At 47.1% G+C, this 14,000-nt stretch overlaps 1 protein-coding gene across 4 annotated transcripts in view; it reads right to left on the reverse strand.

The window, feature by feature from the left end:
- Positions 1-4,605: 4,605 nt before the first annotated feature.
- CCDC60 (coiled-coil domain containing 60) overlaps positions 4,606-14,000 on the reverse strand; it is a 163,795-nt gene continuing 154,400 nt past the window's right edge. Inside the window, exons 10-14 of one of the 4 annotated variants that reach the window (XM_004017586.6) lie at positions 11,454-11,516; positions 10,334-10,456; positions 9,084-9,215; positions 6,967-7,156; positions 4,606-4,995 (exon numbers count right to left, since the gene is read on the reverse strand). In XM_004017586.6, the coding sequence (XP_004017635.3) occupies positions 4,894-4,995; positions 6,967-7,156; positions 9,084-9,215; positions 10,334-10,456; positions 11,454-11,516 (610 nt within the window). In that variant the 3' untranslated portion in view covers positions 4,606-4,893. Of the gene's footprint in view, positions 7,157-9,083; positions 9,216-10,333; positions 10,457-11,444; positions 11,517-14,000 lie in introns of all 4 variants that reach the window. The other 3 variants (XM_042234641.2, XM_060401230.1, XM_060401229.1) reach the window with 3 other exon arrangements.

The raw sequence follows: 14,000 nt of genomic DNA on the forward strand, positions 1-14,000 counted from the left end.
TATATATGTGTATATATATATATATATGTCATTATGCTGTATACCTAAAACCAATACAATGTTATATGTTAACTAAACATATATGTCAATTAAAAAAATTAAAAATAGAGAAAAAAGAAGTATCATAGTTTATTGGAATACTGAGGGTGAGAAGACAATGATACCATGATTAACCATTTTATATTGTGGAACTCTCTCCTCTCCTCTTGGGTTTCCTGGTTTGACTGATACCAGACGCATGGGACCATTCTTAGTATAGACTAAGCGAAGGTTCCGGAGTTAAGCCACATCTAAATTACTAGTTAAGGTAACTCTAAATTCCAATATCATCTTTTCCCTAATGGATCCTTTTTGACAGGGCCACCCCTTCTACCTCCTCACCTCCCACTTTGGAGACCATGGAGCTGGGACGTCACCTGTCCAGCACATTCTGTCACATACAGGAAGGTTGGCTCTGATAATGTATTTTATGCTCTTTTAAAGCAAAATGGACATTTTCAAAGCTACTGCAAAGCTGAGTGATAAAACATCTATGTTCCTAGTCTTTCCCCTGTCTCTTGATTGATGCTTTGGCTTTAACTCTGATTTTTCTCTTTGCTTTACCTGCACAATGTATCTGAAGACAGTCTCTCCCACTACTGTGCCACTAGCCCTGTGAAAGGAAGGACCTTTCCTCGGGGCTGTCTGGAATTTAGCCACACTTACACATGGATCCCTCCTCTCTAACTAGGAATCCTTTTGTTGCAAGTGAAGGAGACCAAACCAAATCTGGCTTATTGAGCAGGCTTTGTCCACATAACCAATTCAAAGGTCCGACTTGATCCAGATACCCTCACGGTGGAGATTTGAGACTTCTCTTACTCCATTTCTCAACTTCACTTTCCTCTCCTGGTTGGCAGTGTCTGTGTGGTGGCTCTTGGAAGCTATACTACTAAGTCGCTTCAGTCGTGTCCGACTCTGTGCGACCCCATAGACGGCAGCCCACCAGGCTCCCCCGTCCCTGGGATTCTCCAGGCAAGAACACTGGAGTGGGTTGCCATTTCCTTGGAAGCTGTAGACTTATTTTATCCCTATTGTCATTAATTCCAGCAGAAAGTTCCTTGCTCTCACCAGTTCCGACACAAGATCAGAGGTTGACTTTTATCGGATTACCTTACATGTCCATCCCTCTGTTCCACTCTGGTCCATGCTCCAACTATGACCTGTGGTCTATTTTTATATGACCTGCAATCTCAGGTTTTTACATTTTTAAATGGCCATGTATATAAAAAGAATATGCAACAGATATTTGCTATATCTGCTCCTGCTCCTTCACAGAAAAAGCCTCTCCAGTGCACATGGGGTCTTAAATACTCTCATGATAACCATGCAGGTGGCTGCAGGTGGCTCAGTCAGAGCAGTGGGACAGGGCACCACCTGACACGGGCTTGGCATGCAGTAGGTACTCGATACTTCTCCCTGAGGTTCTTCTTTGAGCTTGGGAGCTGGGGGTGATGTATTGCCTCCTTCTAGTCCCTAGTCTATTTTAGTCGTAAAAGATCTTCCTTTGAGTAAATACTCCTCGCCTAAGCTGTTAATGCCCGCCCAGTTCCTTTTTGGCAGGTTTTAAATATTTTCCTGGAGAGCAAGATGGAAGGATGATACCAACACACACCACTAGATGGAGCTACAGCTCTGAGAAATAGGCTGGGAAAGTGATGAGTAAGTCTCGCATCTTCCCTGCCCAAGATAGACAGACAGACATGTTCTAGACTTGGCTCTGCCACTTACCGGCTATGTGACTGTTGGCAAATGACCTCAAGTGCTGGCATCCTTACTTGTGAAGTGGGGATTATAATAATGCTCACATCAGAGGTATGCCGTGACCATCAAGTAGGATGCAAACTGTGTAACACAGAGTAAGTTAACGGGATGCTAGGAAGTCCCATCACTAGAGCTACTCCTGGGGGCATGGTTCCAAAAGCAAGATAACTTTAGTGACCTCCTTGTCTCATATGATCAGGGCTGGGGGGCAGGGTCAGAGGGCAGCAGCACAAGGGAGTGAAATGAAATGAATTCGCTCAGTCATGTCTGACTCTTTGCGACCCCGTGGACTGTAGCCTACCAGGCTTCTCTGTCCATGGGATTCTCCAGGCAAGAATACTGGAGTGGGTTACCATTTCCTTCTCCAGGGGATCTTCCCGACCCAGGGATCAAACCCGGGTCTCCTGCATTGGAGGCAGACACTTTAACCTCTGAGCAAAAGGGAGGGAATGCAGAGTTAGCTGAACATGGGTACAAAACACCTTTTGGAGGCTCCATTTCATCGTCTGTAAGGCAGGGGAGCCCTGCCTTGCAGGATGATGATGAAGAAATGAGATAACACATAGCAAGCATTTTGCACAGTGTCTGGAATGAAGCAGTCCCTCCGTCAGTGAGAGGTTGAGTGGCTGCTTGACGCTTTTTGCAAACCCAGTCCTCAAGACCCTCTCTCCCCTCTCCTCTTCTGTCCTCTCCTCCCACTTCCTGCTTTAACCATCATGACCCATAGGATGCTGAGGTCCTACGTCTGTCTCCACTGCCACCCACTGTCCTGAGTTTTAAATCCCCCCACTTGACTGCCCCACAAGCATCTCCCACTCAGTATGCTCAAAACGGAACTCCTTACCTTCTCATTCTGAATGTTCTTTTCTTCCTTTCCTTCTGCTACATTAAAGGTACCAACTTCCACCCAGTGATCTGAGCTGGAAAATTGGACATGATTCCCGATGTTCTTGTCTTCTGTCCATTTGTCATACACCAAACCGACTTCTGCTGATTCCACCTTTTAAATATCCTTTTAATGGATCTCCCTGGCCCCACTGGCATGTGCTTCCTATAATTACTGCTACGGCAGCCGTATCTTAGCACCCTGTTCCCTGCCTTGCACTCACACAGTGGCTATTTGTTTTTCTTGAATGGAAATATGATTATTCCCCTGCTGAAAATCCTTCCCTGGCTCCCCATGGCCAGTAAGTTGGCCTTAACTTCCTAACATGGCCTGAAAGAAAGAAAACAGTTAGTCACTCAGCCGTGTCTGACTCTCTGCGACTCTGGCTTGTAGCCTGTTTCTGTTCTTGAGATTCTCCAGGCAAGAATACCGGAGTGGGTTGCCATTCCCTTCCCCAGGGGATCTTCCTGACCTGGCGATCGAACCTGGGTCTCCTGCGCTGCAGGTAGATTCTTGATTGTCTGAGCCACCAGGGAAAATTAACATGGCCTAGAAGGCATCTAAAACTCTGGTTTCTACCTCCCTCCCCAGCCTCCGTCTCCTCTCCTTCCCTGTGCTCACTACCAACCTGACCTTACAGTCCAGCCAGACATATGTTATTTCAGTTCCTCAGATGACACGGAGTTTCTTTTTTGCCTCTAGGCCTTTGCCCTCCTTCTTTCTTCTCCACTCCCCCTCACCCCAATCCTGATTTAATACAGAAAAGTTTAGGGGCTTTCCTCGTGGCTCAGATGGTAAAGAATCTGCCTGCAATGCAGGAGACCCAGGTTCAGTCCCTGGGTCAGGAAGATCCCCTAGAGAAGGGAATGGCTACCCACTCCAGTATTTCTTGCCTGGAGAATCCTAAGGACAGAGGAGCCTGGCAGGCTATAGTCCACAGGGCCGCAGAGAGTCGGACATGACTTGAGTGACTGAACACACACAGAGAAGTTTAGAGTCTCTTAACTGAGCAGCCTCCTTATAGACTGCATCTCACCTCTACACCCCAGTGGCTTGTCACGACATCACACTAAACAAAGAGCACTGCCGTGGATATCATGCAGTCCCTCTGCCTTCTCCATCGCCCTTTGCTGACCTGCGCCTCTAGGTAAATTATCTGCGATCAGGGACCTTGTCTGCTTTGGTCCATTGCTCTACCCTTGGAACCTAGAACTTGGTTGGTTGATGCATATTCAGTTCTTGATAAATATTCATTGACTAAAAAGAGTAAATAACTGAATAGGGGAGATGCTGCATAGACAGAAAAATAGTTCGACTCTCTTCTTTCCACCCCTTCTGGATCATGGGGAGATGCTGGGGTCCAGCCTATATGAGCATCCCGATAATCAAGTCCAGATGTTTAAATGTTAATTCGGTTTGGCTGTCAGTGAGAGAGTTAAAATGACTACAGGTCCTGTAACTTAGTCAGATGTATGGGCGAAGACCAAGATGGGAAAAGAAGACGAAGATGAGAGAAGAGGTTAAATGGCAATAAACCCACACAATTTTGAGATGACTGGAAGTTAAGCTTCCTTGTACAACCAAACCCAACACAAGATATTACAAGGACTCTTAAGGATGAGATTTTCTTGCACATCACTTGCCTTGTTGGGAAGTGCTCCATCCATTCACCCACCAACCCACCTACTCATCTCTATCTAGGACAGTATACATAAAGTTGAGAACTACACTCTCACTCTGATGGTATGAAATGGGCATAACATCAGCACCTACTTAACTGTAGTTGTGAGATTATTAGGCAAGAACATCACCCAGCACATTGCTGCATATCAATAAATGATAACTGTATGTTACTATTAGGATTTCAATACCACGCCCAGATCCCACAGCTCCAACTTTTCCCCAGCCAGACAGCAAACATTCAACTCAATTTTATTATCCAGAATTTGAGGAGAAGGCTAAGAGGGAAGGATCCTGGAGAGGGAGTAGGCAGAGTCAGGCTGGACCAAGGAGCATCAGAGGCCGGGAGCCTGAGGCTGGTATGTGAGGGAGAAGGGGGCTTCCACCTGGGAGCAGCTCCCCCTAGAATGTTTTCAGAATCTCGTCTCCAGATGACCCTACCAGATCATAATGAGTCTCCATGAGAGCAGGCACACAGTGTAGACAGCCCTCCTCCACTGGGGTCACTGGTCGACCCAGGCCCACTACGTCTGGGCACTCTGGGACCGGATGGGGATGTTGATTCGGCTCTGCAGCCAGCTGATGTAATCCTCTTGAGGCATATGGATGATGTGTTCTCGCACAAACTAAGGGGGCAGACACAAGACAGCCTCAGATTTGGTCTGAAAGCTAGACTCCATGCCCCCTACCCTCCCCAAGAAGATCCCAGATGATTTGTGATTGAGGCTAGTGGCCCCAGGATACCTCCAACCCCTCAGGCATTCATAATCAAGAAAAGGGCCTCTTTCCAGTTTCCCAGTTCAGCAGGCTAATGTTAAGTCCCTTTTTGTCACCACTGACCCAAAGAAATCTGGGGAGAGCAGAAAAACCCAGCTGTCTGCATCTTTTTCTCTTTTCTACTGCAGAATATCTTTTTAAAGAGTCATTTGTCCATACACATTTTTGGGTTCACAGACTCCCTTGAGAATTGAGGACAGCCACAGGCTTGCTTCCAGGAAAGGGTTAAGATACAAAGCACAGAGTTTCACATAAATTTCAGGTTAAGAGACCCCCCACATCCAGGTTAACAGAAGTTCTGTGATGTTCTACTGGGAGAAGAGCATGCTAACTTTTATGAGCTAGGGCTAATAAAACTCAGCCCAGAGAAAGGGGAACATCCATATCCATAGTCCCCTCCTTTCACCCATTCAGAAACGGCTTTTCCCATAAGCTGTCACTGAGTCGTGTCCCACTCTTTGCAACCCCATGGACTGCAGCAGGTCAGGCTTCCCTAGTCAGGCTTTACCATCTCCTAGTGTTTGCTCAAACTCATGTCCACTGAGTCGGTGATGCCATCCAACCATCTTATCCTCTGTTGTCGCCTTCTCCTGCCTTCAATCTTTCTCTAAGTGGCAGGTGGAATGCACACCCCACAACTGGAAAGATGCCCTGGAGACTTAGTTTCAGGCTAGCCTGCCAGATTGTCCCACGAAAGAGCTTCACGAGATGTGGGAAGTGGAATCTGACATTTGAGCTTGTCCACAAGGTATTTCTCCCTCCCCCAACTCCTGACTGTGTGCCCACATACACAAGCCAGGTCAGCCTGTGGAAGGGCCAGACCATCATGAAAACACTAAGAGGCCCAAGAAAGCCACCATTTGAGTCACTTCTTTGTCTTGAGACACTGAAAACCCTATTAAAATGGACATTTGCCATCACATAAAATTAAGGAAGTGACTCCACAGATATCTGTTAATACCTTAGTTGGAGGGCCCTTCCTCCTCCCCACATCTGCTGACACCTTTTGATGCCCTAAGGAAATAGGGCACCAGGAATTTCTAGGGGAGGTGGGGAAGGTAGGCTGCTACTGCAGACCCTTGTGAGGCTCCTCAGCACCCTTCAGATAAAGACCTAAATCCTTAACTTGACCTTCAGAGATCTGCACACGCTGACCTTTCTGGTCCCCTGGGAACCATGCAACTTCCTGCCCTCTTCCTTCCAGAGCCACTGACTGCCGCTGAATCCCTCTAGCAGCTCAAGCTCTGTCCTGCTCTGGGGCCTGGGCACCTGCTCATTCCCTTTCTCTTCAGCTTGCTGCCTTTTCAGATCTCAGCTTAAAAGTCATCCTCCTCAGGGGACTCTCGTTCAGAGAAGCCTCTTCCACATTTACGTGAAGTCAGGGCTCCTCAAACTGTATTGTGCGTATCAGTCACCTGGCATCTCACTGAAACACAGATGCTGAGCTGGTCAGATACAGTTCAGAGCCTGGGATGCCGCATTTCTAACACGCACCCATGTGAGGTCCACAGGCCACGATTTCAGTTGCAAGCTTCACAGTGCTGCTCACTATGACTGTCAGTTATTGCACTCACATGTCCATTCATTTGTGTTTCTCCAAAGACTCCACGTTTCCCGGGGGCATCATTTACACAGAATATAATGTCCCCTGGAGTTGAACAACCAAGGTCACAGGACAATGCCTCTTCTATTGGATGATGAGTTCCATGAAGGCTTTTATGCCTTTTAAAAAACTTTAAAAACTTCAACAGTGCCTGGATGTTGAGAGGCCAGAATGAGTGTGTCTGGGGTGTTATGAGGGGAAAGGAAGTGCTCGTCACCTCGATGGCGACTGCGATGTCCGGGGAGCACAGTTCCCAGGCTCTCAGATCCTGAAGCACCTTTAGGAGGACATGTGGTCGGATCCTCAGGTCCAGATTTTCCCCAAACTTCTGCAGTTTTGCCAGGATCTTCCTCACAGGGCGGAAATTCTTCAGATCCTCAGGGAGTCTGGACAGCAGGTCAAAGTACCTTCAATTCCAAGAGGAGAGGATGGGTTAGGAAACTGCTGGCAGACAGTCTGGGCACCCAAAGGACCTCATCTCCACTCCTGGGATGTCTCCAGGGTAGCAACAGTCTTTATCTGGGGGACTTTCCTCCCTCCTCAATGTAAAGTATCCACGGATCAGGCAAGTCTTTGTTTTTAGGGATAGTAAAAACCGGGAGTCACGATTAGCACAGTGGCTCAGCAGTAAAGAACCCGCTTGTAATGCAGGAGACACAGATTTGATCCCTGGGTTGGGAAGATCCCCTGGAGAAGGGAATGCAACCCACTCCAGTGTTCTTGCCTGGGAAATCCCATGGACAGAGGAGCCCAGTGGGTTACAGTCCATGGAGTTGCAAAGAGTCAGATATGTCTTAGAAACTTAACAACAACAAAAACAATGAAAATTAAGGGCATGCTTTAAAGACAGGCATTGATGATTTTTTCTGCCAAGCAGACAATGTGACAAGTTATAAGGAAGGAAAAATACTGGTATTCTGAAGCTACTCTTGGAGAGTTAATCGAGCCAAGGAGGACATGAACACACTTGTGGGATACCTTCTAGGATGCAAAAGGTTATCACACACCAGCTGCTGAGGACGTGTGTCTCTGTGTGTGTGTATTTTCCATGTTCCTGAAAATGAACAATCAGAGGCCATGATTCTGGTGTTTCAGTGGGTTTTAAGAACCTACTTTGGCCACTGGATACAAAGAGCCTTCTCACTGGAAAAGACCCTCATGCTGGGAAAGATTGAAGGCAAGAGGAGAAGGGAGGGACAGAGGATGAGATGGTTGGATGGCATCATTGACTCAATGGACATGAGTTTGAACAAACTCTGGGAGATGGTGAAGGACAGGGAAGCCTGGCATGCCTCAGTTCATGCGGTTGCAAAGGGTTGGACATGACTGACTGAACAAAAAATATTAACATTATGACAGCGTGTGAAGGTAGTTTGGGAATGCATCCTTGAGACAGTGGGAAAAAGGTAGGTTCTAACCTAGGGGTTCAGGTGTGGGTGAAGGTAGGGGTGTTATTTCATGGAAAATGGTTTTTTTCCCCGATTGTAGAAAAAGTTGAAGAAAAACTTGATCATCCATCATACATTTTGGCTGCTCATACTGCTTTATATTTGTTATATCTGTTTATATATTTATTCTGATCTTTTTGTAAGCTCCCATTCTGCATTATTAAAATTGTTGAAGGGATTCTTGGTACATTTTTAGGCTTTCCTATCTTACTCTAAGATCTTGATTTACTCACCCTGACAGGATGGAGATTTTGGAAATCAGACTCCAATTTTATATTGCAGATAAGCATAGAGACAGGTCAGACAGGGGTTTAAATCCTAAAGTTTCCCAATTTGTAAAGTGGGGGGTAATATGTACCCTTCAGGATTTTTCTGGGGAATAAAATAGACAATTCATGAAAAGTGCTTATCCAGCAATCACCCAGTTTGCATTATTCTGTGTTGTATTAATTATCACCCCTGTGCACACTGTTCTTGAGGTATGCCTATCTGGCTTTGTATCATTAAGAGTTAAATTATTTGGGGAATATAGTTCTCCCCCCACAGATCTCAGGATCTGTTGGTATTTTCAGATTGGTTTGCCTCTTCTGCTTCTCTTATAAGGGTTGGCAAGTGAGTCTATATTTGCAAGCTGAAGCAAACAGAAGGTAAATATGGAGAGTGCAGCTAGGTAGATTATCTGTGGCTCAGGAACTGTGGGGTTTCTTGCCTGATTATACTCTGGATATAGCCTGTTTTGGGAGAGGGGCCCTCCTGGTGGCCGAGGACAGTTTTGGAGTGATGCCTCTCTGTCTTGAGGATAATGGGACTGAATGTAACTTTGTAACACCAGTACCCCAGTTCACCACTTCCAGGGACTGCCTTATCTGGCTCTCAGGATCTTTACCAGTGGTCTGCAATTTCTTCTGCGTCGGCTTTTACTGCGGAGACTTGGTGTCTCATTTTGGCTATATCCTTTTGGAAATTTGAGACAAGGTTGAAAGAGTGGAACTTCTGGATACCTCTTTCTTCTTGGCGCCTGCATCACAGATGGTATGAGAAAGAGGAAGATGAATCAGATACTCTTTTTCTTTCACCTTCCTAGCTGCCCTCAGAGATCTGAGTTAAACACCTTTTCCTTCTTGAGGTCCTTCTTACCAGCGGGCTTTGGGCCTAAGAGGCTACAGCTCTCTCCAAGGTCCTGAAATGCTCATTGTCTTAGTACACCCAGTCACTTTTTAATCAGCCCTCATTCTCTCTCTACTTTTGATTGTCTTTCCAGTTTTCTCATCGGTAAGATGGAGGATAATCATCATTCCTAGATCCCAGTGGTGAGGAGTAAATGATAACGTGTGTATAGTGCTGAGGTCAGTGCTGACTCACAACAGCAGGCGTTTAACTCATGTTGGTTCCTCTCCTCCTCATGCCCTTCATCATCCTGTGCATACATCTTCTCTCTCCAAAGAGACTATATTACAAATATACCTATGCTGCCAACCATACACACATTTCGATGGCTTTCCATTTACTCAGAATAAAGTCCTTTGAGTGACTTACCCCCTAAGGCTCTGGATTATTCAGCCCCTACAACAACTTCCAGCCTTATCTCTACCCTTTCTACCCCTTTTCTCCCAGAATTTTAGGGTTTGATTCATGAGCTGGGTCAGGAAGATGCCCCTGCAGAAGGAAATGGCACTCCACTCCAGTATTCTTGCCTGGAGAATTCCACGGGCAGAGGAAGAGGAAGCTGGTAGGCTACAGTCCAAAGGGCCGCAAAGAGTCGAACATGACTCAGTTGACTGAGCACAAGTGAACATAGTCTCTGAGATAAATCTCAGCTTGTCAGGGCTCAGCTTTAATGCCACCTCCTTAGAGAGGTCTTGCTGGATTACCAGTCTGCATTAGGTCCTCATGGTTTCACTCCTCCTAGAACCCTTTTCCCTTACTGTGGAGCAGTGACTATAAATTGTACCCATAAATCTATCAGTTCAGTTGTTTTGTCTCTGCCCATATTTTCCAGGAGACTATAAGCTCCCTGAGAGTAGGGAACATGTCCTTCTCAATCCCTGTTATCGTCCCAACACCAAGCATCTGGTGGTTATATACTAAGTGCCACATGAATATCCTTTGAGTGAATGGATACACGTGTGCTCTTACTTCATGAGGATTTCCATCTTATCCTGTAGACAGAAGCCAGCCTCCTGGGCCACGCTGTAAAACTTGGCCCTCATGGTGTTACACACCCCACTCTTGTACTGGATGATGTCACGGTTGGCGCGACTGTGGACACAGATAAGATGGGCTTAGGGGACCAATCCCAAGGGACAGACGCATCCCTGGGGCCCAGGGTGCTTTGCAATAATACACAGCCAGGTTCTCCATCCTCACCTGGGACCTCCCTCAGCATTCCCCTGGATGTAGGGAATAACAGACCTTCCCAACAATGTTGGACTGGTGACTCAGGCCTTATTACACGAGCCCATGATGAGACTGTCCTTAGGACAGTGAGATGAAAATAGAACCTGGAGCTGGGAGGTAGAAGATTCAGGTTCAAACTCCCTACCACCACGTTTTAGCTATGTGGCCTCTGGTGAGACATGTCATCTGGCCAGGTTTCAGACTGTTTCCTTGTAGAATGGGACAGTACCCCTGCCTCACAGAATTAGTTTTGAGGAATAAGCAATAATGAATATAGCAGTTTTGAACTGTGGTGCTGGAGAAGACTCTTGAGAGTCCCTTGAACGGCAAGGGGATCAAACAAGTCAATCCTAAGGGAAATCAACCCTGAATATTCTTTGCAAGGACTGATGCTGAAGCTGAAGCTCTAACACTTTGGCCACCTGATGTGAAGAACTGACACATTGGAAAAGACCCTGATGCTGGGAAAGACTGAGGGCAGGGGGAGAAGGGGGGGCGACAGAGGATGAGATGGTTGGATGGTATCATCGACTCAATGGACATGAGTTTGAGCAAACTCCAGGAGACAGTGAAGGACAGGGCAGCCTGGCGTGCTGCAGCCCATGGGGTTGCAAAGAGTCAGACACAACTGAGTGACTGAACAACAAGCATGGAGGAAGGCTCTGTTGCCACTGTCTGCACGGGTCGCTCCACATCTTGGTTATAAGCCCCTTGCTCTGGCGTCCTTTGTCCCTCAGTTGTATCTATGGCTTCAGGGAGTCTGGTTGGCACTGGGTTATTTCTACATCCCTGGGAAGATGGAGGCTGCAGGTGCCACAGTCCCTCTTGCCTGGCACCTTCTGTTGCCCACCTGGTGTACCTTTTAAGCTTCTTCTGGAGCACCTGGGAGTGGCTGTCTCCGCTTGTACTGCTGGATCTGTCACTGAGACACAGAGAAATCGTTTCACATTGCCTGGAGTCTGATTTCCCCCCAAAGGGTGACTTCAGGGCCCCCATGACATCTGCCAGCCTCAGGTGAGTGTGGCGGTTCTAATCAAGGCATTCGATAGAACTGCGTGTTTTCCCCACACTTTGATCTTTGCTCCCACTGGACACTCTGCTTGCAGAGTCTTCCTTGTTTCTTCCCCAGCAGCTCAAATCCTGCCGGATCTCATGGCCTAAAGCAAGTGCTGCTCTGACTCTCCTAGTCCAGTGGTGGCCTACTGCCTCTGCATGTTGCTGGGATGACAAGTTTTCAGGAACCCAGCTTCTTCTGTATAAAATCAGTCTCTCCGTCTGGAGGGCAGGTTCACTGTGGACACTCCCATCCTCCTCTCTGTCTGCACTTCTCCTGGGGTTGAGTGCAGATCTGGGGAGGGGCAAGTCCTCCTGGTCATGCTGTCTGGGGTGGTCCCAGCCCCAGGCTGCCTCTTCATTCAAGGATTCTCTTAACTGGACCCTGGTGCTGAACACCCAATTCACTCCATTTGGGAGACAGGCAGAGCTGGGTTCAGAGCCCAGCCCTGGCACTGTCTACTCCTGGGCTGTGGAGAAGCGCCTCTGCTCTGGAGTGTCAGTTTCCTCATCTGTGGTCAGGCAACTCCTGGTGCCATTTGCCCTTTCTAGGTTGGGAGGTGACTGAATTCCTTAAGTGGCTGCTCCCTCCTGTGACTGCCTGGCTGGGGTCCCTAGATGGGGTGAAGCTCTTTGCTCATCCCCGTCCCCCCATACCTTCTGTTAGGTCCTCCTCCAGTGACCTGGGCCTTCAGCACCCATGTCCAGCATCTTCTCTCACACCCTGCCCCGCTTTGTTTCTTCCCAACATTTGAGACACTCACTTGACTGCTTTATCTGTGTGATTCTAGAGAGTGAGACTATTTTCCTTATCCCTGTGATGTGTGGCAAATCCTCCCCTTCCTGCTCTGTGACATGTTGGACTTCTTCAGGGAGGCCAGCCATTTCTCAGATTCCTCCCCACAGGAAAGGGCCCGGCCTTTGCTGCTTTTCCCAGAGGCTCATGGGACTGGACCCAGAGGTCTCAGGTCTGGCAGGTGATGGAGCAAATCCTTATCCCATCTTTCTAGGGAGCAGAGCCCCGGTAATAATACCCAGAAGGCATTGCATCTGGATTCCAACCAGCTGCCCCTGCCTCTGCTGATGAATTCTTTGGGGGAGCAAGTGGGCTTTGACCTTCCTCCTATAGACGGCTCTCTTCTAGAGCTGAGAGTGTGACTCAGGGGGAGGCAGGAGGTGAAGGAAGTAGTGTTATTAGCTGTGATTAAAAAAAATACAAACAACTAAGGACCCTTCTGCCTGTCTCAGTCAATCCTTTCCTTGACCCTCCTTGAATTTCAGCCCTACTGGTCTTTGCTCAGTGCCTCTAAGCTTCCTCCTACCTCAGACTCTTTGCACATCTGTTCCCTCTGTTTGGAATGCTATTCCTTCTATTCCCTCCACAGCACGGATCCTAGGTTCTGTGGGAAGGTACAGGAATCACCTGGAGAGACTACTCAGAATGAATGCAGATTTCAGATCCTACTGTTTCCAGCCAGAAGCTAGCTAATTCTTCTTTTTCCCTCAGGTCCTAGCTTAAATGTCAGACTCAGCCTTGGTTAGAATCCTGGTGCTCAACATTCACCTAATCCTCCATAATTCTCCTTCAGAATGCTATCTAGGGTCATGATTACACAACAATCTCTGTGGGATTATTTGATAAATGCATGACTCTTCCATTAGAACAGTAGCTCTTAACCACTGGCAGGATTCAAGGAGTCCAAGAATGCAGATGGAAAACAAACAAACAAAAAAAACCCAACAGGTTGCATCTTTAGCCTTTCGCAGAAATGGAAATCACAGGTTTTTATACATCACATTAAAATTATGGGAGATACTTTGAAAGATCATTTACACTTGACACTAATCCAAAATTATAATAGTTATCAGAGCTGCTGCTATGTCTTGTTGTATGAGGCATTGCTGACGAAGCTCACAGATGACTATATATCCCATATTTGGTTGTAATATTATAATCAATATTACTAGATTTCTTTGTAAACTTCTGTAGTTTATAGTCTGCATTTGGAAGCATTTTGCTGAAAGGCATCCATAAGCTTTCTTGGATGGCCAAAGAGTCTATGACACAGGAGTTATGATGCCAGACCAGACAGTGGGCTCTACCCACAGGGCAGACTGCATCGGTCTTGTTTGCTGCTGAATCTCAAAAGAGCCGGGCACAGCTCCTGGGACATAGTGGGGCCTGAGAAGTATTCTCTAGATGAACAAATAAACTGGGGGCAGACCTGCCCCTGCCCCATTACGTCACCTGAGTAAAGGGGGAAGGGGTAGTTCCAAAACACACCCTCCCCCCTTCATCTCTCCACTACCAGAGAAGACTAACTTTATGGCTCACGATCGTTGCGAAGTAACA

This window comes from Ovis aries, chromosome 17 (assembly GCF_016772045.2).
Source record: "Ovis aries strain OAR_USU_Benz2616 breed Rambouillet chromosome 17, ARS-UI_Ramb_v3.0, whole genome shotgun sequence".
Taxonomy (NCBI): domain Eukaryota; kingdom Metazoa; phylum Chordata; class Mammalia; order Artiodactyla; family Bovidae; genus Ovis; species Ovis aries.